This window comes from Pogona vitticeps, chromosome 2 (genome assembly GCF_051106095.1).
Source record: "Pogona vitticeps strain Pit_001003342236 chromosome 2, PviZW2.1, whole genome shotgun sequence".
Classification (NCBI taxonomy): Eukaryota; Metazoa; Chordata; class Lepidosauria; order Squamata; family Agamidae; genus Pogona; species Pogona vitticeps.
In genome coordinates, this window is record NC_135784.1 from 176313964 (window position 1) to 176337923 (window position 23960).

The 23960-nt window shown below is 45.9% G+C and overlaps 2 protein-coding genes across 8 annotated transcripts in view; one reads left to right on the forward strand and one right to left on the reverse strand.

Annotated features, from left to right (window-relative positions):
- The first annotated feature begins 463 nt into the window (after positions 1-463).
- On the forward strand, positions 464-9559 carry PRAF2 (PRA1 domain family member 2). The gene is made up of 3 exons (XM_020797704.3): positions 464-1721; positions 3982-4199; positions 6288-9559. The coding sequence occupies exons 1-3, from the start codon at positions 1543-1545 to the stop codon at positions 6425-6427; spliced, it is 537 nt and encodes a 178-aa protein (XP_020653363.3). The 5' UTR covers positions 464-1542; the 3' UTR covers positions 6428-9559.
- Positions 9560-11228: 1669 nt separating this feature from the next.
- The window catches only part of CCDC120 (coiled-coil domain containing 120), a 52463-nt gene continuing 39731 nt past the window's right edge, over positions 11229-23960 (reverse strand). For 3 of the 7 annotated variants that reach the window (XM_078386496.1, XM_078386498.1, XM_078386497.1), the window contains exons 2-10: positions 22694-22838; positions 21995-22128; positions 20529-20642; positions 19744-19966; positions 18300-18356; positions 17894-18137; positions 15327-15431; positions 13722-14429; positions 11229-13106 (exon numbers count right to left, since the gene is read on the reverse strand). In XM_078386496.1, the coding sequence (XP_078242622.1) occupies positions 13016-13106; positions 13722-14429; positions 15327-15431; positions 17894-18137; positions 18300-18356; positions 19744-19966; positions 20529-20642; positions 21995-22128; positions 22694-22742 (1725 nt within the window). In that variant the 5' untranslated portion in view covers positions 22743-22838 and the 3' untranslated portion in view covers positions 11229-13015. The remainder of the gene's footprint in view (positions 13107-13721; positions 14430-15326; positions 15432-17893; positions 18138-18299; positions 18357-19743; positions 19967-20528; positions 20643-21994; positions 22129-22693; positions 22839-23960) is intronic. The other 4 variants (XM_078386501.1, XM_078386499.1, XM_078386500.1 and 1 more) reach the window with 4 other exon arrangements.

Sequence of the window (23960 nt, forward strand, 5' to 3'; positions counted from 1 at the left end):
CCCATGAGATTGCTTTGGTTTTTTGCCAAGAGTTACTCTGACTCTTTCCAGGGATTATGTTGTTTTAAAACAGGTTTTGGGATTTTGCAGGTAAGCCTGTTAGAAAAACTTCCGGGGTAGGGGTGGGGAGGACATGTTATGGAATGCCCTTTCAATCTGAGACTTATTATATTGCAGATTAGAAGGCACTGCGGGTTAAACCGCTGAAGCCTCTGTGCTGCAAGGTCAGAAGACCTGCAGTCATAAGATCAAATCCAGGCCACGGAGTGAGCCCCCCCCCGTCACTTGTCTCAGCTCCCGCCAACCTAGCAGTTCGAAAGCATGCAAAATGCAAATATGCGAGTAGATAAACAGGTACCACCTTGGTGAGAAGGTAAACGGCGTTCTGTGTCTAGTCACGCTGGCCACATGAGCACAGAGGATTGTTTTTTGATAAATGCTAGCTCCTATGTATTGGAAACAGAGATGAGCACCGCCGCCTAGAGTCGGACATGACTGGAGAAATTGCCAAGGGGAACCTTTAGCTTTACCTTTATGTTAGGAGGAAGTTGTTATTACATAACACAATTGTTTCTGCCACTGCTAAACCATACACTGAAGGATCCATGATTTCTGTGTTGTAATCTAGGGGCACAGATGGGATCTATGATCTGATGGTGGTTTAGAGAGGATTCCATCTAAAGATCATATGAAACAATGTGGATTCGTGTCTCGGATTCATGTTTTTGCATCACTGCAAAGCCATGTGCAGAAAAATCTATACTGTAATTTATGTGGTGTAGTCTGTGGGCACAGATGGGATCTATGATTTGATGGTGGTTTGGTGAGGATACCGCATAAAAATCGTATAAATCATAAGGATCCATTCTTGATTTAATGGATCCACCTTTTACTTAGACCCTCCTTTTACGCCTCAAAGTTTAAGATGCCAGTTGCTGCTTTGTTTGTTTGCCCGCCCTTTCCAGAGCTGGCACGTATATTCGGACATTACCGCTCCACCAGCCCACCCAGCTATTGTGAACATTGCGCTGCGCTTCTTATTCTAAATTACCCATGAATAGCCATCCTCCAGAGACGCTGGTGAACTGCAACTACCATCATCCTTCACCATGATTTATCTATTCCCTGAGGTAGATGGGAAGGACAGCCTAGTAACATCTGGGATGTTGCTGACACGTACATCACAAGTGATTTCAATGAATAACCGCACCACCGTTTCACTTTCTTGGGAAAGGAAAGACAACAACGTTGCAACATTTCACACGCTGGACGTGGAAAAAGGAACGCGGAGAAAGAAAACAAAAAAAAAAACAAAAGCCCGCCACGGGCTATAGTTTGGAGATATAGTTTGACTCCAGAAAAAAAAATCTATTTCTGCTCTTTAAAAAAGGACCTGCCGACGCAATGCGTTTGAAAACGACAATCTGAGGAAAAGGCAGGAGTGGTCCATAGGACTGCATTTCCCATCTTTCCCCGTGGCGAGTCCCCTCCCCTTTGCATTATGGGGATTGTAGTTCGCTCTTCGCTCCGAAGACAACGAAAATGTCTGAGGTGCGGCTTCCCCCGCTTCGGGCTCTAGATGATTTTCTGCTCGGATCCAGCCGGTTGGCTTTCCCGGACGTGCGGGATCTCCAGCGCTGGCACAACCGCGTCATCAATAACCTCCTTTATTACCAGAGCAATTATCTGCTGCTGCTGGGCTTGGCGCTGATGCTGGGCGGGTGAGTGCCACGGCGGCGGGGCGGGGTGGGGTGCGGCATCGGGCACCCCTTTCTTGGGAAGGCTGGGGAAGGGGGTGTCCTCTGGGGCGCAGGATGCGAAAGAAGGAGCACGTGTTGGGCATAATGGTCAGACCATCTACACCCCTGCTACGTAGGGCCAGGAGCAAAATGGGGGTAGGAATGGTTTTTTTGGGGGGGGGGATTTTTATGAAACCTCAGTCACGTGGAGTTAGCTCGCTAGAAGAGCGGTATTTCATCTCTTCATAATCTGTATTTTTATACCATGCATTGGACAAAAAGGGCTGTGCAGGGCAGTGTTGCCACCTTTTTTAAAAAAAAAAAGCCCCATGTGTATTTCACAGCAACTTGGTAGGATGGCCAGACGCAAAAGGAAAAACAGCCTTACTGATCCTTCCTTAGCCCTGCAGAAGAAAGAATATTAATATGACAAAGTTCATGAGCTAAAATATCCTGTTCTACATCTACACGAGTGAAAGGCGCAGGATCCCTACCCTCTTTTGCATTTGGCCACCCTAAGTCCCCAATAAAAGTCAAAATGTGGATGTTGTTTTTTCTTCCTTTGTGCTTCTCTTCATGACAGGAAAAATACTGCTCTGCCCCCTCCCTCTTTTAGCTTAACTTTCTTGTTGAAGATACAGGAGCAGGCCCACTTTGGGGTGGGGGGGGAGAACAGTGGATGACAACCCAACTGGGTTTGCATTGGCTATGTGTAAATCAGACCTAAGGATTGTTCCTAGAAGTTGCTGGTTCGATCTATGTACGTTCCTTTTTTTCCTCTTTCCTTTCCTCTCTCCCCTCCCCACTTTTCTGAGCTTTTGTCAGCTGCATGACAGGCAGATCAGCTGGTTTCCTCAGTCAGGAGCTGGGACTTTGCTACCTGAGGGAAAGCAATAAATGCAGAATAAGCCCCATGTACTCCCATGTGGGGAGTCAGACCTTCCCCAACACAAAGGTACACAGGATCTGGGACCAGGCATGCTATCTTAGAACCTGATGCAAAAGATCCCAGCGTGCTGCTTCTCCACATATTTGGAAGCAAAATGTCTGACAACGACAAGAAATTAATAGCTCAGAATTTGCTGCTGTTTCATGATACTGCAAAGTTGCTGCCTGAAGCAAAAGGTGTCCTATGAGTGATCACCCTGCCGACCATGGAAGTGTGCCACTTAGAGTGCTCACGCGCCTCAACCCACCCTCAAGGTGGGGTTATCATGTGGGTCTACTTGAACCCTGACATAATTATTTCCAGAAATTAATGGTGCAGTTCTATGCCTGCTTGCTCAGTAGTAAGGCCATCACAGTAGTACAGTTTGATAATTTTAGTGCTCCCTTTGGATGGTAACGTGCACAGCTTCCCTTCATTCAAATGGTCTTCAGATTGCTTAAGATGGCGATGGCAAATAAAATTTGCTGCAAGATGGGATGATCGAGGCCTTTGTGCTCATTGTGGACAAAAGTGTACCATGGGAGTAGGAAACCTGGCCATCCAGATATTGTTAAGCTGCAGCTGCCATCATCTCTCACCAGTGCTGTGGCAGATGGCATTTAACATTCAGACAGTTTTGTAGCCCAAGGAAGGGAGAACTTTGTTGGACTATCGACTCCCAGAATGGCACAGCCAACTTGGGTATTATTGAGCCATGGTTTTGGAAGTTGTTGTCATGAAAATCAACTTTCCCCTTTTAAACTCTAGACAGCAATCAGTGCAAGCTAAATACAAGTGGATGTGTTGTTGCTTATGTGCTGTAAAGTCGCAACCAACTTATAGTAACCCGCCCACAGTGCTTTCGAGGTAAGTGACATATTTAAGAGGTGGTTTTACCAGTTCCACTCCCACAGTGAGTTTCCGTGACTGAGCAAGGATTTGAACCCGGGTCTCCTGAGTCCTAATTTATCACTCTATCCACTACACCACAATGAATGTGTGTACTGGCATCTAAATGGCAAAACTTCTTTTCCTCCCACAAAGGGAGGGATAAATTAGAACAGGTGTTACACCGTCCCTTCTTCTACTGGCTCCGGAATGAGCTCTTATTAAGTCACGGATATCAAACAATATTCCCCCCCCCCAAACATCTAACTGGGCTTTCTTTGAATTCTTTGCATGTTCATACTTCTTTTACCGGACCTCTTCCTGGTTTCTCACCTGTAGCCCAGTCCACACCTGTCTGCCAGCAAGGTCTATTGCCTTTAAACTGAAGATGGATTCCTAGCTCCCACCTTGCCTGTATCCTTGCAGGTTCTTTTGCCCTGGACTGACTCTGCTGAGCGGTGCCCTCATCACTCTGATTTTTGTGGGTTTCGTCTGGACAGCTGAGAACAAGGCTCCTGTGCGGCGCTTCAGGCGGAATTACCCTGGCACCTGTGTCTTCATTATCCTTGGCTTGGCATATTTTCTGGTGTCTCTCTTGGAAGGCTCTGCCACCTTCTTGATTTTCTTCGCCCTGCCCATAATGTGTGAGTCTCCACATAGAATTAGGGTTGCAGGGGAGGATGGGAAAATTGTACCTATAGGTATAGCATTGACGCCTCTAGATTATGTGATGGTTGCAGAGGTTTTGCATATCTCGCTGTGTTAACATTTGCATTGAATTTGGGATTAACCCCAGAATATTTCCACAAAGCCTAAGCAAAACATGATTCTGCATGTGAAGAATCTGATTTGATAGAGAAGGCTCTTAGCTTCCACGAAAATTAAGTTTCTAGTCCTCATTTGGTTCAGATAAATCTGAAAGCACACAGAACATATTTGCAAAAGGATTCTGCATTCATGGGATGAAACTTTAGTTTTAAGCAGTTTGCTCTTCCCAGTTGACCTTGGTTGTCAGAAAGCAAGTACTGTAGGTGATTTTCTGACTTCCATGCCTTGAACTAGATTTTACATTCTACACAGAGTTACATGTTGTAGGCAGAAGATAAACCTTCCTTTGGGCAACTGTGTTTTCTCTTGCTCAAAACATGTTGTGTTACAGGGTGGCTCTGGACCTTGGCTGGGAACAGCTGTCGGCTGGCTGGTTGCATTGTTCTTACACTATTGGCTCTTGGCTCTTATTTTAAGGTTGTGCCTAAAGCAGATCTATGAACACATGTATGCTTCTACTACAAGAAGTACATTACTGCACTCTTCTCAATGAATTAATACGAGAGAAAATGGGCTACATTTAGTGTCAAGATAACGTAGCATAGGGTCACGAAGAGTAGGACACAACTTAACAACGAAACAACAAAACATAGCATCCGGTTCTGTTCCCCAACCTTCCCATGATACACTTAGGACCAAAGGTGTGCTGCAATGCTGTGAAGCACTGAAAACCTCCATAATGGAGGGAATGTCTTCCAGGGATTCCCTAGTTTCACTTTTTTCTGTAACAAGCTTCAAGCCTCCTTGGTTGACAATATAAGCTTTGAAATGTATGGGGAGTGCTATCTCAAATCTAGAATGGATTGCAGAATAGCATGCCTGGAGGCTAGTCAATAGGTGCTACTGTAGTTTGTGTGTCGTTGTTCCCTGTCTCCCCCAACTCCCCTGTGAGAAGCTAACAGAACACTTTTACCTGGGATTTCTGCCCTTGATGAACTACTCGCTCTTTATACATGATAGGTCTCTTAGAGCTTCTATGCTATAGAGAGCTGGGATAATTTGGTTCTCATTCACTGCCCATGGAGCTCAGGACATTATATTTCACCCCATGGCATTCCTGTGAGGTAAGCTAAGTTAAGAAACAGTGGCTGAAATCCTGTTGTTTTGTTGCACGTGTGGAAGGCAAATGACAGAAGATTCAGTTGTTTCTACCTGTCAAGTACAGTAATGAGTCACCGCTGAGATTCTTGGGATACGCTGGCTTGACACATGTTTGAGAATCCCAGCAGCGGGATTCAGGCAGAAGGGACTGAATGTTCTGCTGTTTGCCATTTGCAGGCATAACAAAACAACAGGATTTTAGCTAGCATCTTTGTTAAGGGTGCATTTGGAGCCATATCTGAGCAGGAATTAGCCCTATGAGACCCTAAACCCTATAGCAGATAGGTACCCATCATGTATTCTTGATGACAACCCACTCCAGACAGCATGACCGATTATCAAGGAATCTAGGTATTGTAGTCCAAAAGAACTTTTAGTTCTGGACCATTGTCCACAATTGAAGCTGAAGAAAGCAGTAATTAAAACTCCCAGGTTGCCTGCTTCTACTGCATGCACTTGACATGGAAAAGCTAATTGAAATAATAATTGGAATACGTATATCTGCAGGAATCTTTCTACAAAAGAGTTGTGTGTTTTTTTTAACCTGATTGCTGGGAAACTGCACTTGTAAAGCTGGAGAACCATTAACAGACAAATTTTACTCCTGCATTTCTTATCTGGAGGAATGCACCAGTCCTTCCCAGGGGACCGCCTGCAGTGCCTTCATTCTTCCAAGCCTGGTTATGAGGACATAAATTATTCTGTGGGAAGGGAAGTGTCTGGAGTAAGAGAACATAATGGTTTCGTCTTTCCACGGCTGCCTCTATAAACCTTAAAATCTCCCTCCACTCCTTTCACTGCAGTGAGCCTCATCCATGCCTCCCTGCGTCTCCGAAACCTCAAAAACAAGATAGAGAACAAAATGGAGAGCATCGGACTCAAGCGCACACCCGTGGGACTCCTCCTGGAAGCTCTAGGGCAGGAACAGGAAGCTGGATCTTAAGACAATTGCTATGCTTCTCTCTTCCCTCTGGAAACACAGTACTTTCCTTCCTTCCTTCCAGCGGATGGTTGATTCTCCTCCACCCTTGGCCTGTGTGCTTATCTCACTCAACCCAATTGAACAACCTGGCTATGAGCATATGTAAAAAATGTATTATTTTCTCGGGATTAGAGCAGAAGATCATTGGAAGCCCCCAGCTCAGAGTAGCAATTAATGAAACTTAGGAGGGGAGTAGAAAGAGAAAGCAGAGTGGAAATCAAGGCAGTGTTTCTCATAAGTACTAAATGTTGGAATTCTTACCCATTTTGGTTTTACAGATGCTAGAGAGGGAGAAGCAGCAAGTAAGATTAAGGAAAGAGGAGGCCATTAGAAACAATCTAGTATAAAATGTTAGCCTGTAGAACTCCTCGGGACTTGACAAAGCAAGCAGATAAGGATCATGACTTGATCCTAGTGCAAAGAGAAGTCTGTTAGCAGGCTGAAAGGCAGTTTAGTTATAGTGGTTTCAAGGGAGAGTACTCCTTGCAATAGCTGTAAAAAGGTTAGTGTGATTTAGCATTTTTGTTCCACATTTAAATACTGAAAATGCTTTACGTAAAACATGCCACTATAATTCTTATAACAGCCCAGCAGTTTAGGTCAGTGTTAGTTATCTGCACAATACAGGTGACGGAGCGAGTCTGACTCTCTGGTTCCATTCTCTCAGTTCACCCAACCCATTTAGAATGGGGGCAAGGTTTCAAGTGAAGCCTCATTCCATAGTACATCAGCTCTGTAAAATTTATGGTCTCTTGATTTTTATAGCAAGGTACAAGGCAGCATTTCCTATTAGACTAGTTCATTAGGAGAGAGAGCTGTATTGCAAAGTATAAAATCATTACAAAAACCTGAGCCTTAACATGCATAATGTGGGTTAGAAATTCATGAACTTTATACATCTCCCTTAATATATGCTTTGTGTGGAGGGGAGAGAAAATTCCAGACCAGCAGGCAATAGCCAAGTAACTATGTTGTAAGCTTAAAAGTATACATTACTTTTCAAATGTGAAAAACTGAGTCCAGGTAATTGCTATTTCATCTCTAGATTTCTTAGGTAAGCAGAACTTCTCTCCTTCAGGAGCCAAATTAGCAAAGTTGTAAATGACATTTTTTTCATGGCATCTGTCGTATTCAGTCTGTATTTGGACGCGATCTTGTATGAAACTAAAGCAAATGGACCAAACTTAGTGAAGTGCATATTTCTAAACAGTGTAAGAGAACTAGCTGAGAGGTAGTGTGTTAAGTCATAAATGGGGGGGGGGGGGGAGGGTAGAGAGTCTTTGGTCTTCCAGATGTTTTGGACATAACTCCCAGAAATCTTAGTATAATAAACAGGAAAAGGATTGTGGGAGTTGCAGTAAAAAAAAATCTGAAGGACCAAAGATTCTGTAATCCTGTAATAAATGAAGATGGTAGATTTCTTAACTATTGTCAAAAATGAGTTATTTTGTCAGAGGAGCCCAAATACTGTGCCTGTCCATTTCTTTGTTTATGCAACCAGTTCTTAACTTGGTTGAGAGGAGATCAGTTAAATGAATTGGCTAAATTAATGTATTGCTTGATAAAGAACATAAAAGCTGGTTTTTAAAAATTGCTTTAGAGGCAAAGGGGCTATTTCTTGCCCTCCAGTGTATTTGTATTATAATGCCTATCAGCCCCGTCCATGGGGCCTCTGCAAGCTTGATGGTAAAACCTAGTCTGTATCGATTAAAATGTATATACCTTTTTACAGTATTAAAACTGTTTACCTATCTTACCTCAGGAACAATACATAGTAAAACGAGTGCTCTCCTCACACTTAAAATAGTGTACCAGAAAGCCTAAGCTGATGAGGGAGACTCTCCCTTCATCGCGGAGAGGTCATTCCTGTCAAAAAAGAGGGGCATGTAGACACTGAAAGGATATTCCCTCTCCCGCACACCAGAGGTGTAGCCACAAGCTTCGAGAAGGGACTGTTTGGAGGCGAGGAGCCGTCGGCTGCTGCAACCACAGTGCCACTTCTCACAGGTAGTAACTTTGGATGATAAGCCCACCATTTCCCCCGAAGCATGGATGACAAGAAGGGATGAAATGCTCTGAGGTCCCAGGTTCCCCATTCCTGGCCTACTTCCACTGAGGAAACTCACAGAAGTAAACTAACTTTCTTTTTTTCTCTACTCCCATCCTTCTCTTTAGGGCTTGCTTACTTACCTCTCTTCCTGTCATATAACCATTTGTTTCACTGCAAATGCATGGCATGACATAGGCTGATAGCAAGAAAAGGAACTCCATAGCTGTAGGCCTCTTTTTTTTAAAAACAGTGTATCAGATCTGAAGGTGCTCGCTCTCTGAGTCAGGATGCCAATGATGTGATGTAAGTATTTATATACCCAGAGTATGTTGAGCATCATTTTCTGCCAATCTTATAGTGGGAAACTACCAATGTCCGAAATGCATTTTTAGTCAGAGTGCAAAATGGGTACAGTCCATGACATAACACTAGCCAGGTATAGCACGCACCATGGCACAGTACCTGATTTTGCCAGTCTTGAGGGCGTGCACGTATCCGTGAATAGCTGCCACATCTTCACACAGCATGAAGGATTTCCAGAAACAAGATGACTACATGACATTCCCCATAGCTGCTGAATGTACATGGACGAATCCAGTTCTTACAATTGAAATCTAAGGAAGTCAAAGGGACTGTTAAATTCTTACAGCTGCCACCTCAAGTATAGATGCTCAATGGTATTTGTTTCCATCTGAATATGATGTCCATTACCTTTGAATGGTTACTTCTTTGTGGTCCAAATCATTTAGAATAATGTGTAAAATGGTGTTAAATGTGGCTCCTAATGATATTAGATACTGAAGTGTCTAATTGCAGATGTATATTTTTACAATAGACAGCTTTGGAAGTTGATCCATACATAAAATTGATGTAAAGGGCTTGTCACAAATGTACCTTTAGTACGAATCAGACCAGGGACAGCATGTGTTGCATCTTTCAAAACACACGAACAAATGTTAGCTATCCAATGCACCTTATTTATTGTTCTTTTTTAAACATTTGCATTCTCTTAAAAATAAAGTCTTGTGGTAGTTAACATGTTATTTTGGATATACACATAAATGTTTTAATTTTTTTATGAGGAACTATTCTTTTTCTTCTTTTTTGCACCACCAGCAAGGGCTTGATGCCCCTATATTATATAATTCAATTTAATAATGATGACAGGTGGCACGTACAGACCAACTTAAAGCCAAGAAGCAGAAGGATTTCTCAGCATTCTTGAGGCCTGCGGAAGTCCCAATCCTCAAATAAAAGACTTAAAAGAACAATATCCGGAGTGCCAATGCCCCCTGTCATCAGTAAACACAGAAGATCCTCCAAACTCACAGATGATAGGAAAGGGTAGTTGACAGGATAGTTTTTGTGGGCAGTTTTGACCCCCAACCTCCTCTTTGAAAAAAACAACAACCCCAAAACGTATCACCACAATACGCTTTGGTAAAGAGGGATAAATAACTGAGGAGGCAAAGGGCCAGTGGAGAGTGCCGCAGGTAGCTAAGCTGACTGGAGGGACAGTGGGACTCTTCAGCACTGGCCATGCACCAGTGTCTTCTACCACACTGGTTCCCAACTTCGGGTCTGCAGATGTCCTTTGACTACAACTCCCAGAAATCATGGCCAGCAAAGGTAGTGGTGAAGGCTTCTCGGAGTTTTCGTCCAAGAACACTTGGGGAACCACTGATCTAGCACACCTGATGGCTAAAGCCCCAGCAGGGGTGAGCTGTAACCCACAGCTCTCTTCCCCAATGCCTTACACCATGTCTCGACACTTCATCCTCTAATGGTAGGTCCAGCCTTGTTAGGTAACAACACTTCTGCCCACAGCAGGCCATCAGTGGGCATTATGTTACTTTTCCAAAACTTCCCCATCAACCAGTTCAGTATGAATTGGTTGCTTTTCTTAGCTTAACCACAAATCGATGGATTTATTGTCTGCCCCCATCCCTACCCTGGCGATTCTTCTGTAATTGCTTATGAATGGAATGGACAAAAATTTTGAATCCAATAGATTATGCATGTTGGGTTAAGCAGTTATTCTTGATGAATACTGAGAAAAAGAGAATGATGTGTGCATTTCATCTGAACGATGACAAAGATCCAACTTCTTCAACATAAATTGCCAATGACAGTGCTAGCCTGGCTTGTACATATGCGACGGGTTTAACAATCATATTTTCATTCCTCCTCACTTCCCCATTTCATTCTCACAGCAGCTATACGAAGTAGGTTAAGCAGAGTGTGAATTGCTGACACCCAGTGAAGTCCTCGTGTCTGCAGAGCTGGGTGGTGAGTTCTGACAGACCCTTTTAGAGCAAATTTTGGAAAGTCTGGGAGCTGGAGGAAAAAATAAAGTTGCACAAGCAGCTATCCGATTGCATAAGGCTGGACTGTTCCTAATAACAGGTCCAGGGTCACCCAATGAGCATTGTGGCTTAATGGGTATTCAGATTAAAGGTATGCACATCTGTGTGTATGTGTGTTTTGGACTAACACTTGCAGGATTGTCCAGCGGCACGCTTTGGGAATAATTGTCTAAAACCACAAACATACACACATCTGATCTGACTGTTTATCTCTTCCAGCTTCTAGTCTGATGTTCTAAGAGTCACGTCTTCAGGATGAGATCACACTGCTTATACAGTACCAGAAATGGGAAGCCATTGACAATTAAGATCCGTGGTGGTGTCACTGAGCTCTCAAACCCTGTAGCCTTGTTCATCTTTACAATCTTTATTATAGAAACCTTTTCACAGATCATATGCACAGTGCTCTATTTTACATTCAGACCCCCATATACAATCTGTAGATTAATGCGTATTAAAATGACACACAAGACGGTGGCTCTGACATGCCCCTTGTTCCTTCACATGGGGAGGAGAGGAGAAAGGGGAGAAAGCCTGAACCCCCATGGTTCTCTTTCTTCCTCCTTCCCCCCTCCCCCTCCATTATGACTTGGGAGTCAAGTTGGCAAAACCATATTTTTTTAAAGGAAGTGACTATTCCTTGCTGTGCAGTTGTGAGGGGAGGGGGCAAGCCGTCACAATTCAGAAACATTTTATTACTCTTGAAGGAGGGAGGCAGGTAGAGTTTGGTAAAGTTAGGCTGTAAAGGAGGGAACTGAGAAAATAGGTTGGGAAAGATGATGCAAGGAAGCTAGGATGGGGGCTGTAGCTGTGCTTTAATTTTTAATAAATTTAATTTTTACCATTTTTGAGTGTCCCTCTCATTCAGGGCAGCTCTTCACATTACAAAAGCTATGGTAAACACCTACGTTAGGCTTTGTCCCACATCCTACATGTAACATGTGGGGACTGTACATGAGAAGTGCTTCCCCACCCATCGGGATGGCCATTTGTGACCCTAGAGATGTTTTGGGCCTGCAACCACCACCAGCCTTAGGCAGCACAGTCTGTGATGAGAGATTTATATTTAGCTGCAGGCCAAAAAAACATCTGGAGGGCCACAACTCCTCTCTGCAGGTACACACAGGTGCTTTAAAACACTGTAATGCGGGAAGTCTATGTGCCTCTTTGCCATGGGAACTGGTTCTGAAATAATGGTGTTTTCTGCTGACCGGATAATGGGCAGAACTGTCCTCGCAGGCTGGCATTTCAGCTGACAGGTCCCTGCCTTCCAGTTTAACAGGATGGAAACTACAGATTTTTATACATCTACAGCCAGCCCAATGGTGTCCTTCATCTGATGGCAGAGAGGGGTCAGGCGATAAAATGGGTTTGCAGAATAGAACTGGTTACCCTCTCCAGAACACAGCCTTTACACTTTTGACATCTGATAAAGAGGAGGATATGAGTATGAAGGGGCAACAGAACTTAAGGTGAAGGATAGTTGCTCATTGCTGGGGCAGTAGGAGTTGTGTAGCATGTATTCCCCCCCCCCTTCTAAAGACATTATTGTTATTATTTAGTTTTTACAGGACTGATGTTCATTAGCAAAATGACAGGTCTGTGCTATTTTAACATTTCACAAGAAACACACATACACACATACAAACCTCCAATTATACATTCCAGAGTCTTGGGTTTAAAATGCCACACCTTAAAACTCACAGCGTCAGGGTGGTACTGTTGCATGCCCCCTAAAAAAACACCAGAGGGCGCAAGCCAGAGCAGCCAAACCCTTTTTTGTGGACTTTGATCAAACACATATCCCAAAAATCTCAATACAGGAAAAAACGTTAACAATGTGTAGGAAGAATTGGGGATACATTCCTGCCCCCCAGTTCTGTGGTCCAGTGTGACATGCAACAATCCACACGTTTGCTTTCAGTCTCTCCCCCCCTTTCTGTCTCTCTCTCTCTCTCTCTCTCTCTCACACACACACACACACACACACAGGCACACACCCTGCCAGCAGGGAGTCCCCACCTCCTCAACATGGTGTATAACACACACTAAAAGAGGCACCAGCAAGGAAAAAAAAAGAAACAGAGAAAAAAGGAACAGAATTCCAGTTCCCCTTGGGGGAAAAAGCAAGGGTCAGACCAGAGTCCCTGGAGCTGGGTGCTCTGTGGAGTCCAAGCTGTAGGGGCCAGCAGAGTCATCCATGTAATGTAACTCCCCAAAAGGCCTGGGGAAGGCAGAGCAGAGGGAGGGAGAGACAAAAGGAAGGAAGGAAGGAAGGAAGGAAGGAAGGAAGGAAGGAAGGAAGGAAGGAAGGAAGGAAGGAAGGAAGGAAGGAAGGAAGGAAGGAAGGAAGGAAGGAAGGAAGGAAGGAAGGAAGGAAGGAAGGAAGGAAGGAAGAGAGAGAGGGAGAAAAAAAAATTAGACAAAATGCTTGGAAGACTTCTCCCCTTCTTGCATGCCTGACCCCCTTTTATTTCAACCCAGATTCACCCACCTCCACTCCACTCCACCCCACCCATCACTAGAGAAGTTCTTCAGACCATTAACAAATGGGGGGAGTAAGATCAGGGTATGAAATGACAAACTCCCAATCCAACAATACTGCCTTTCCATAGTGGGTGAAGGTGAAGACAAAAATAAAGGCTTGATCAAAGCAGCTTAAAATGTTCAGCAACAAAAACCAAAGAGGAAACTCCTCAGAGAAAAGCAGGAGTGAAAGACCTCCCCCCACCCCCACCCTACACACCTTTAAATTAAAAAGCACCGGTGGGAGAGAACAAGCAAGCATTAGAGATGCAGATGAGGTTATCGGGGCAAAGGGTGGAATTGTGCTCCGTACCTGCCATACAGAGGCTGCCCTGCGTAGCTGACAGAGTGGGGCAGCCCTCCTGGCCCATTGTAGTAGCCCATCTCAGAGTTAGAAGGTGCCGGTTCATAGTAGCCACGCAGTGGCTGGTGGACAGGCTGAGCTGGCCCCCGTCTCTCTGGTGCCCCCCGTTGGCTGACTCCAGCATTGCGCAAATACCAGTCCCTGAGTCCCTCCAGGGCCAGGGCTTTATGGAAGTTGCGGTGGGGGGCCAAGGGAGTGGCATAACCCACCTCCCGGGACTGGGGAGGCAACAGGGGGCCACAGGACTTCGTGCGGGCAGCTGGCCGTGCTCGACGTGGCAGCGGGCTCTCAGGAAAGCCCCCCCACTCCAGCTGGGGAGGCCCATCCCTGCGGGAGAGATGCTCACCGCTGCCACCGCCACTTCCCCAGCACCTGCGCTCAAAGTAATAGTCCAACAGGAGATCGTTGTAAGGGGGGCGAGGGTTTCGGCCGGGAACGGAAGGGTTCAGGGCCTCGGTGCTTTTAAAAGGTGGGCCTGAGGGCAAGAGTGGGTCCTCCGAAGGGGCCCGTTCAATCAAGGCTTCCGAGCTGTTACTACGACGGGTCCGAGCGGCAAAAAGCGAAGCCCGGTCGGCACTGGTGTCACGGCTTGGGGGGCCGAGCTGGGAGTCGTGGCTTCCTGACCACTGACGGGGGTGGAGGGCTGAGGCTTCTGACCTGTGAAAGAGAAAGAAAAGAATAGAAGTTTTTTTAAAAAACAAGTTCTGGATGCCATGAGAGGCAGGAACTGCCAGTGTGTGCCCTCAGAAATAGATATATTTCAAAAACTTTGCCACCCACAGTATCTACCCAAAGAATACACTTTGGCAGCCACTCTCATGGGGGTCTGGCCTTGCCAGACCATGGCTATGGTGGCCGGGGCATTCTGGGAACTGAAGCCTAAAAAAAAAATCAACCCTTCCATGCGCTGCTTTCTCCAGACAAACCTCCTCGGGGGCAGCTAATTGTGGCACAAGTCTGCAGCAGGGGCAAAGGGAGGAATATGAAGCTGTCTGTCCCCTGAGGAGGAGTCTGCCTTTCAGTTCTCTGTACAAGTTGCAGCCTTTTTTTGGATGTCAAGAAGGAAGCGGGAAATTTCTAGTGTATGGCATTTGTTTGTATTTTATTTCAACTGCCAGCGGAGGGGAGAAGTGCTTGTGGAATTTACTTAGTTAGCCTCATTGACCACAACAACCTGTCTGGCTTTGGGTAGGAGCAGGAGGGGGGAGTTCTATTTGCAGCTTTGTCTCAGGCGGCAAAATGTATTTGGCTGCTCCCCAACCCTGCTCTGGGATGATCATCTTGGCCTACATTTCAAGAAATAACTATATTTGATGTGGCCTTATGTGCTGTCAAAGTCACTACTGGCTTAGGGCAACTCTAGGAGTTAAGAGTTTTATGAAACGTCCTACCGTTAACAGCCCAACTCACGTCTGCAAACTCAAGGCTGTTCATCTCCTATCTGGTCTTGTTCATGTTCCTGCTTGCTTTACCCTTTTCCAAGTTATCTTCTTTTGATGTTCTCAAAAGTATGACATCCTAAATTATTGACTACGCAAAAGCAGATTCTCCTACCTGAATTGATGGCTTCCACTGCAAGCATTTCTGGCTAGCACTGGCGTTGCAGGAACACTTCGGCCCTCAAAGCTGGACACGCTCCGAGGAAGGGTGCAATTTGGGCTTTAGAACAGAGAAAGATAAAAAGAAAGTTGAAGGAAAAGTTTTAAAACTGTCCAAGTTCTGTATCTATGAGGAACCCTTTCACAGTCACACACTGCACTCCCGCTGTCTTTCACTCGCTCACCCCTCTTTCTCTCACCGATGGACACACCGTGCATTGTCTGCCCTCTGCACAAACACAAACAACACAGCCATCTAACATCTTGCTTTCCAGAAAATGTGGGCTGCAAGGCCAAGCGCATCCCAAGTAGAACAGCTCTGGCTACACAGAATGCTGCAGGGGCACATCAGCCTGAAGCCATTTTGCCATCTCAAGCCAAGGACAAAATTTTTATCTCCCCATATTCTACATTCCACAGAAGCCACCTGGAGTGGCTGTTGAAAAAACTTCCTTCAAGACTGGCAACGGCACAGTGTTCTCCCACACATACAAAGGCAGACAGGATGTGTACAACAGTTACCAGAATCAGATCCCTTGAATCTGGACAACCTAATCTGCATATCCTGCCCATGATTTGCTCATTAGGTGAGGCAAGCGGCGTGGACAGGGAAGAAAAGATGAAAGGAACAGGCAGGCGAGGCAAGGCAAAAGGAGGCACAACAGGACAAGGGGAGGCAAGAGGGAAAGAAGGGAGAAAAAGCGGGAGGCTAAAAGTGGAGAAGGTACAAGGAGGTGAGGTGAGGAGGGGGGATAAGGAGGGAGAACATGGGGAAGCTGTGGAGGCCCCTCAAGGAAGTAGGAGGGGTGTACCAATTTCTGTAGGTCCACTTTCTTAATGTATAATGGACAGGCCACTAATTACACAGAGACCAGGAATGAGGACTTAAGTTAAGTTGTGGGACTCACTATCAAGTTGGACTTAAGTTGCACCAGTGACTCAACTTGGGTTTGTTTTTTTCCAATGACTCTGACTCGACTTGTGACTTGGAACCCACCCAGCCCCTCCTTTTCTTTGGGGAAAATTGTTTTTAATAAGGATTTGGACTTGAGGCTTGGGAATCAGGACAATATCAAGGACTCAGACTTGGGACTCAGACCCAAAGACTTGCCAACATCCTTGACAGAGACACGCTTGTCCCTTGCGCAGTCATTAAGTATCCAGTGTCGAAGTACAGTGGTGCCCCGCATAGCGACGTTAATCCGTTCCAGGATTAATGTCGCTATGTGGAAACATCGCTAAACGGAAAGAAAAACCCCATAGGAATGCATTAAACCCTGTTTAATACGTTCCGATGGGGCAAAAACTCACCGTTCAGCGAGCATCCTCCATAGGGGTGGCCATTTTTGCCGCCTCGGTAAGTGAGGAGTCCGTCCAGAAAACAGAGGGGGGGGGGCATTTTGGAACCGCCGATCAGCTGGCATTTCCCCCCAGCTGGCCAGCGGGCCCTTCAGAAGGAGCCTCCCAGGAAGAGGAGGGAGGAGGTGAAGCGGGAGAAGGGGAGCCAAGCGCCCCGCGCGCCAGGGCCCTTTCCCTTCCACCTTCCCCCTCCTCCGTCAGCCAGGGAAGAGCAAGCCGATGGGGCGTTTGGAAGCAAAGCGATTTTTCCCCATAGGAAACATCGCAATGCAATCGCATTTGCGATCGCAAAATCCGCATCGGTATGCGGATTCGTCATTAAACGGGGCGCTCGTTATACGAGGCACCACTGTACACAGCCACACCCATGATCAGCCTTAGGACAATCATATAGAGCTGGCTCAAGGTTCTGGTTGTTCCAATGATGATTGAGCTAATGGAGGAAAAGTGCTTTCTTGCCTCAAAAAAAATATGTTTTTTTTACACGGCTAAGTGTTATTACTGGCAATGATACTATATAACATCAATAAGAGAATGAAATGATGCCTCCCCAGAATGCCTTTCACATGAGAAAAGGAAATGGCTTTGGTTTTCAGCAATGGCTCTCGGGACTGATTGTCTCTGAACACACACAGCAGCCTTCTTCCTACCTTGGCCAAATGCTTTTTTTCAAGTAGTCAATGAACAGTGGAATCCTAAACCTGCCTACTCAGAAGAAAACAATCTAAATTCTCTGGGATTCACTCCTGGTAAAAGGATACAGGGCGGATTACAGCCTGGAAGACACACTGGCTCTGAAAGGGGTTTCTTAATCCACTGAAATGAACATGAAACCTCTTGCAGAGAAGTACAGGACTCGGTATGCCTATCGGAAACAGGGCTGTGCATATTTGCAGTGCAACTACAATAGGCCACTGTGAAATTATAAATCTCTCGGACCCGGAACACATTAATGCCCTCAGTAAGTGGCTAAACAGGCAGTATCTCACCAAAGGAGGGTGAAATAAAGACCGCAAGTCTTGCATCATATCTCTGCTTCTACAACAATTAGAAAGAGGGATTTTATATGGTTGCTAACCGGTCAGCAGCAACTCAATCCCTTCATTCGCTTTGCTACCGGACAGAAATCCACAACAGATCCAGCTCCCCAGCGTGATCTCTCACCTGGTAGGGCTGGCGAGAGAATTCCTACGGTCCTTAGTTTCGCTGTACAGATCTGGCTGCAAAAGCCGCCAGCCCGGTCGGCGGTCCGGGCTGCTGGAGATAGCACGTAGGTGATCTCGGGCCTTGGGAGGCGAAGAGCGGTCGGAGAAAGTTCCCTGGTGGTTGGAGATCTTGGAAGAATGGAAGCTGTGGGGGTCGTCTGAGGACAGAGCACAATGGACAGGATAGAAGCATCCACATACCCCTACCTCGGCAAAAATACAAAAGAAAATTAAACATGCATAGTCCAATAGTTCTCAAAATCTCTACTCAGGTCTTCAATCTCTCTCTCTCTCTCACCCAACCACCCACCAACCATCCCTCCTTGGTTTGAGTAAGACACCCAAGGGCTATGCACCAAACTTACCATTTTCATGGCTGGCCGATTCTGAGAGGGAGCTGCTCTCGGAATGAAAAGCCTCTTCTTTTTTTGTTTTTGTTTTTTTGAGGAAGAAAGAAAGAGTGAATAAAAGAGGAAGGGATGAGAAACCAGGGTGTGTGGATTAGCCACATAATATGCCAGAAGGATGGGGGAGGGAACTTTATCTTGAAAGTCAGCAACCATGAGCACCTTCCTAACATGGGCTCGCAAAAGTAACTCTTTGGAGTACACATCCCAGAGTCTCCCCAACCAGGGATGGGGACTCAAGTCATGGGACTTGCTATCAAGTCAGACTTAAGTGGCACTGGTGACTTGACTAAGACTCAACTCAGGAGTACCCGCCGCATGACTCGAACGTGACTCATGAGTTGGAACCCACCCATCCCTCTCTTTTTTTCTGAGGGGAAAAAGCTTGTTTTTAAATAGGGACCTGGACTTGGTACCAAAGATCTGGAATCAGACCCAAAGACTTGCCAGCATCCCTGACCCCCAACTAGCACAACCAATGTCCATGCTGGCTGAGGAAGGTTGAGACGTACGTCTATCTATCTATCTATCTATCTATCTATCTATCTATCTATCTATCTATCTATCTATCTATCTATCTATCTATCTATCTATCTATCTATCTATCTATCTATCTATCTATCTATCTATTTTACACTACCCATCTGTCTGAGGCCACTCTGGGCAGTTCACAGCATATAAATATCACAAAAAATAGATATAATAAAATATAAATAAGCAATAAACCCAAAACCTAAATATGCACCAAAATAAAACATTAAAAATACATTCAAACCAAATAAAACTTTTAAGATGGCAGACATTGGACAGATAGACTAATTCTTCCCTCCTCACACAAGGGAAAAAAAATCTTAATAGAGATTGCTAGAGTTCAGAAGTAAATACAGAGAGCCAAAGAGACAGAAAAATGGCAGAGATTGACAGAGGAGAGAAAAAGATAGAAAGAAGAGTAGAGGTGGCAAAAGTGAAAAAAAGAAAAAAGATAAAGATAAAAAAGAGAAACAGGGAGAGAAAGGCAAATCAAAGCATGTGCAGGAATGTTTACACATATGAAAGTAAGATGTGTTCAAAGTGGAAAAAAGGAGAGGAGGGAGGGAGGGAGAGGAGACAGGTCCAACACCTCCCATTTTGGGGCTCTTGCCCTGTTTTAAGCATGGCCTTCCCCCCCCCCCCCGTTCCAAACTCTACTGTTCAGGGGAAAAGCATCCCCTATTCCTGCCACACTACCATAGGGGTAGATGTTTTTCTAAAGATCTGTTCAGAATTGGTAAAAGTAATTTAGAGGGATGAGTGGAGAGTACCAGAAGGAAAGGGATGATCAGGATTTTAGGGATGTTGAAGACAACTAAGAGGACCAAGGAAGAAGAAGGGAAAAGATCTGGAGGAGCCCGTCCTAACTCACCGTGGCTGATCCTCTGGAGAGGACCTTTACCCAGCCGCATCCGGCACTCCGCGACCTGCGCCTCTAGTTCCCGGAGGCGTTGGGCAGCATCAGCCTGGACCTGCCTCCGGCGACGACGCTGCTCCGCTGATAGCTCCGGGGCAACAGCCAGACGCCGAGCTGCCTCAGCCACTTGCTGCTGAAGCACCAGCTCACGGGTCAGCTCTTCCAGGGAAGGGACTTCCTAGAAGAGGGGAGAAGGTTTCTGAAGACTGTTCCCTGAAGAGGTTGGGCTCATGACAGTTTTTCTAGTGCAGGGAAATAATCCTGGGTAGCCTCCCCATGGAGGGAAAGGGACCTCCCCACCTTACTCCAAAACACAGAAGTCAAAGCTTGCTGGGGGGGCAATGTGTAGCCTGTATAATTAAAATTGTAAACCGCCCGGAGAGTGCTTGTAGCGCTATGGGGCGGTATATAAGTCCAATAAATAAATAAATAATAAATAAATAAACTAGGAACTGATGGGACAGGATTCTACCCCCCCCCCAACACCTGGTGGTGCTCAATTAGTTTAACAAATGAATGAGGCAGGCCCAAGGGCCTACACAGCTCTGTCATTCAAGAAGGGACAAGACCACAAGAGGAATGGGCTGGAAGGAAGGCTGCTACTGCTGCTACTCCTGCTGCCTGGGGCAGCAGCCCTCACTCTGCCTGATGGGCAGACCTTGAGGACAGGTCAGCCCTGCCCTCAAAGCCCTCCTCCTCCGTGCTCTCTCCTTCACACACAGACACAGTTTGTCACTCACCTCATTTTTCAGGGCAGGGGGAATTCGGTAGGCAGCTGCCAGCCTCCTCCGCACAGGCTGAGGCCTTTCACCTGGTTCCAGTGGGTATTCTGGAGGCAACTTTCCCGTCAGTTCCTAGCAATGGGAGGGGAAGAAAGACATACAGTGGTGCCTCACTTAACGACCGCCTCGGTTAACATCAAATCCGCATAGCGACGTATTTTAAGCGATCACAAAAGCGATCACATTGTGATGTTTCTAATGGCAAAAAATTGCTTTGCGATGATCGGTAAGCGCTTCACTTGCCAATTTTCGCATAGTGATGGTTTTTTTAACAGCTGATCGGCGATTCCAAAATGGCCACCGGGTAAAGGAAATGGCTGCCCACTGTGTTTTTGTGCCCTTTCCTCACTTACTGGGCAGCGAAAATGGCGGCCGCATGGAGGATCTTCGCATTAATGTGAGTTTTTTGTCCATAGGAATGCATAAAAGTGTCCTATGGGCTTTTTTGCCCCGCATAGCGACGAATCCACATAGCGGCAATTTTTTCGGAACGGATTATCGTCTCTCTGCGGGGCACCACTGTATTTCGTAAGTACAGTAGGACCCCCTTATCCACGGGGGATTGGTTCCAAGCTCCCTGTGGATACTGAAAACCACAGATAATAGCAAAAACTACATGTACAGATATTTTTTCTGGATTTCCCCCCCCCCAATATTTCTAATATTTTCAGACCATAGATAAGTGAATCAATGGATACTGATTCCACGGATAAGGGGATCCTACTGTACAGTACAGGTGAGGAATCCACAGTTAAAACAGGTGTGTGTGAGGAATTCATGCAAATTATCCAGCCTCAAGATTACATTCTCCACACCAAGAAAAACTGAATTTCACCACTTATATGTAAACCTGATGAGAAATTTGAGCACCTGTTCCAGGAGGTATTTCTTCCTATACATTCATTCACATGTGGCCAGGTCAAAGAAAGAAATCTTGCTCCATATATGCTTCTTCATAAAGCATACAGTCTATCAAATGCCAAAGCAGGATCTCTTTGGACACAGAGCCTATAGACGTTTAGAAAGAAATAATCTTTCAAGGCAAACCTCTTGTTCCCTTTTTCTACTTGCGTTTCAGTTAGAGGATGAAGATCTACCTGTTTTCCAAAACCTTTGCGGCATATTTCGCACCAAAAGAATTGCTGCCCATCCCACAGTCAGCCTTTGTAATCTTTCCCCAAGTGCTAGTGAAGGATGCGAATGAAATGGAAATTGTCACCACTACTAGGCTCCGAAAGACAGTGGAAAGCTTTCTAGATTCATCAGCTACCGAGCACCCACTTCAGATGGTGCTGAACGGCAGCTAAGACAGCCTCCCAGTGATACGTAGGTTAAGGCTGGTGAGAGTTGCTGCCCAATGGCGCTTGGAGGGCCACCAACTTCCAAGACCCCCACCCCACCCCTTTTCTTCAAAGATTACTCACAGCTTCCTGAAGGCAAACCCGGCGCAGCTCCTTCAGGCGCAGACTGAGCACCTGCTGAAGGGCTCGCTGCTTCTCCACCAATTCTTGCACCCGCTCCAGCCGAACCCGGGGACAGAGATCCCGCTGCAAAGCTTCTGCACAAGGATGAGAGAAGCAAAGGGTTAAGAACCAGAGGGTACTAAGAGGTGAAGGGAGAGAGAGAAAGAGGGAGAGAGAGAGACTTTGGGGACTACAACCTGAGAATCTCATAGCCTGTATGGCCAGTGGCCAAGATGGCCAGGAGAGTCTGAAAAGTCTTGTCAAAAGTCACTTTTCCAAGTTTTGTTTCACAGACATCAAAATTTATGGGAGGGCAGCAATCAGGTGGAGAGTCCAGGACTGATGAGAATCAGAATGGTGGAGTGTTAACGGAGCCGCCGGCAGAATCAGCTCAAAGTATTTTGATGGTAAGGTGAGATGATGTTTTCCCTTTCCCCCACCCCCAACTCCACACAAAAAATCCGGCCAGACTGGTATTCTTATTTCACTCCCTCTGGCAGGTCACAGTCCTCTATTACACCTGAGGGAAGCTGAGTAAGTCAGAGTAATTCAAGGGACTCCTGCATTTCCACCTGAGGCAGCTGCTTCACTTTGCCTAATCACTGGGTCGGCCCAGGAAGGAAGGAAGGAATAAAGGAAGGGAAGGCGAAAACAAGTTACCTGAAGAGCTGTAGCTGGATGAGTTTATCAGCTGCCCCTTCACCTCCATGTTTAGGAAAGATCAGTTCTGTCTCCTGTTTCTTGGGGAAATCACTCTGATCGGAGAGCCATCAGGAATTCCCTGAGGGAAGGGCTTGGCTGACTACTGTTAAGACAGGGAGACAAAAGAAGTGGATGTACATCTGAGCAGGTGGATGGAGGGGCTGCTGCTGCAGACAAAGGCAGGTGAGTCATCAGCAGAGGGCATGATGATGCAGAAAAGACATCCTTCCTTCCCTAAACTCAGCAGAGGACATTCAAGACCACAAGGAGAAAGGCAAAGGCAGCGCTGGAGGAGACGCCTGCCTCGCCCACCAAAAAAGAACTGGCTTCCCAAGGAGGGGGAATGGATAGACGTTCCATCTAATGGCTCTTCAGGGACAGGAATGTAAATCCACTTATGGAAATGAACCAGACAATCTGGACAATTTCTTCCATTTTATCAGGCATGGAAACTCTTCCGTGTGCAGTTAAGATGGGGAAAGATGTGGCTCTTTCAAACTTTGTGGGACTGCAACACCCAACCAGAGCGTGGATACGATCCTTATTGGAATGGCCACCTCCAGAATTCTCCAGAAGGGAAACTTTTCTAAGCTCAGCTCCTATCATCCCTCACCATGAGTGATACTGAGTGGGTCTGCTGACAGTTACAGTCTAACAACGTCTGAAGGGCCCTGAATTCCTTGGCACTCACTCCAAACTGAAGAGTTTCACCTACCTAGGAATCTACTCTGGAATCTAGTTTTGATCACGAGGATTAACATTTCCACCCTAAGCCATGCCCTGTAACTACAGGATCACAGAAGCCCTGAAGGGAATTCTTACGTAGCACTGATTCTTTCCCACCTCCAGCAACTTTTCCCATGGGCACAGATCTCTCCCATTTGCCTTCTCAAATCTGGTGCTCTTTCGTCACCCATAGCCAGCATGGTTGTGGATGATGGGAGTTCAGGTCAACACATGTGGAAGGAATAAAGTTGGGCAAAAACCAGCTCCTTTAAAAAGACACAGGTGGGTGATATTTTTATTAGATTACTAAAATAAAATAAAAATCACAGAACATAAACTAGCTTTTGACTCTACGCGGGTCTTTCTCAGGCTGGGCATTACAGAGCTGGAGATGGCACAGAGGAAAGATAAATGTGTCAAAATCTATGGCCAGCTATGCAGGCCATGTTTCCTTGTTCAAGGCAAGTTTTATAACAGAGGTTGCAGAACCAGCAGAGAG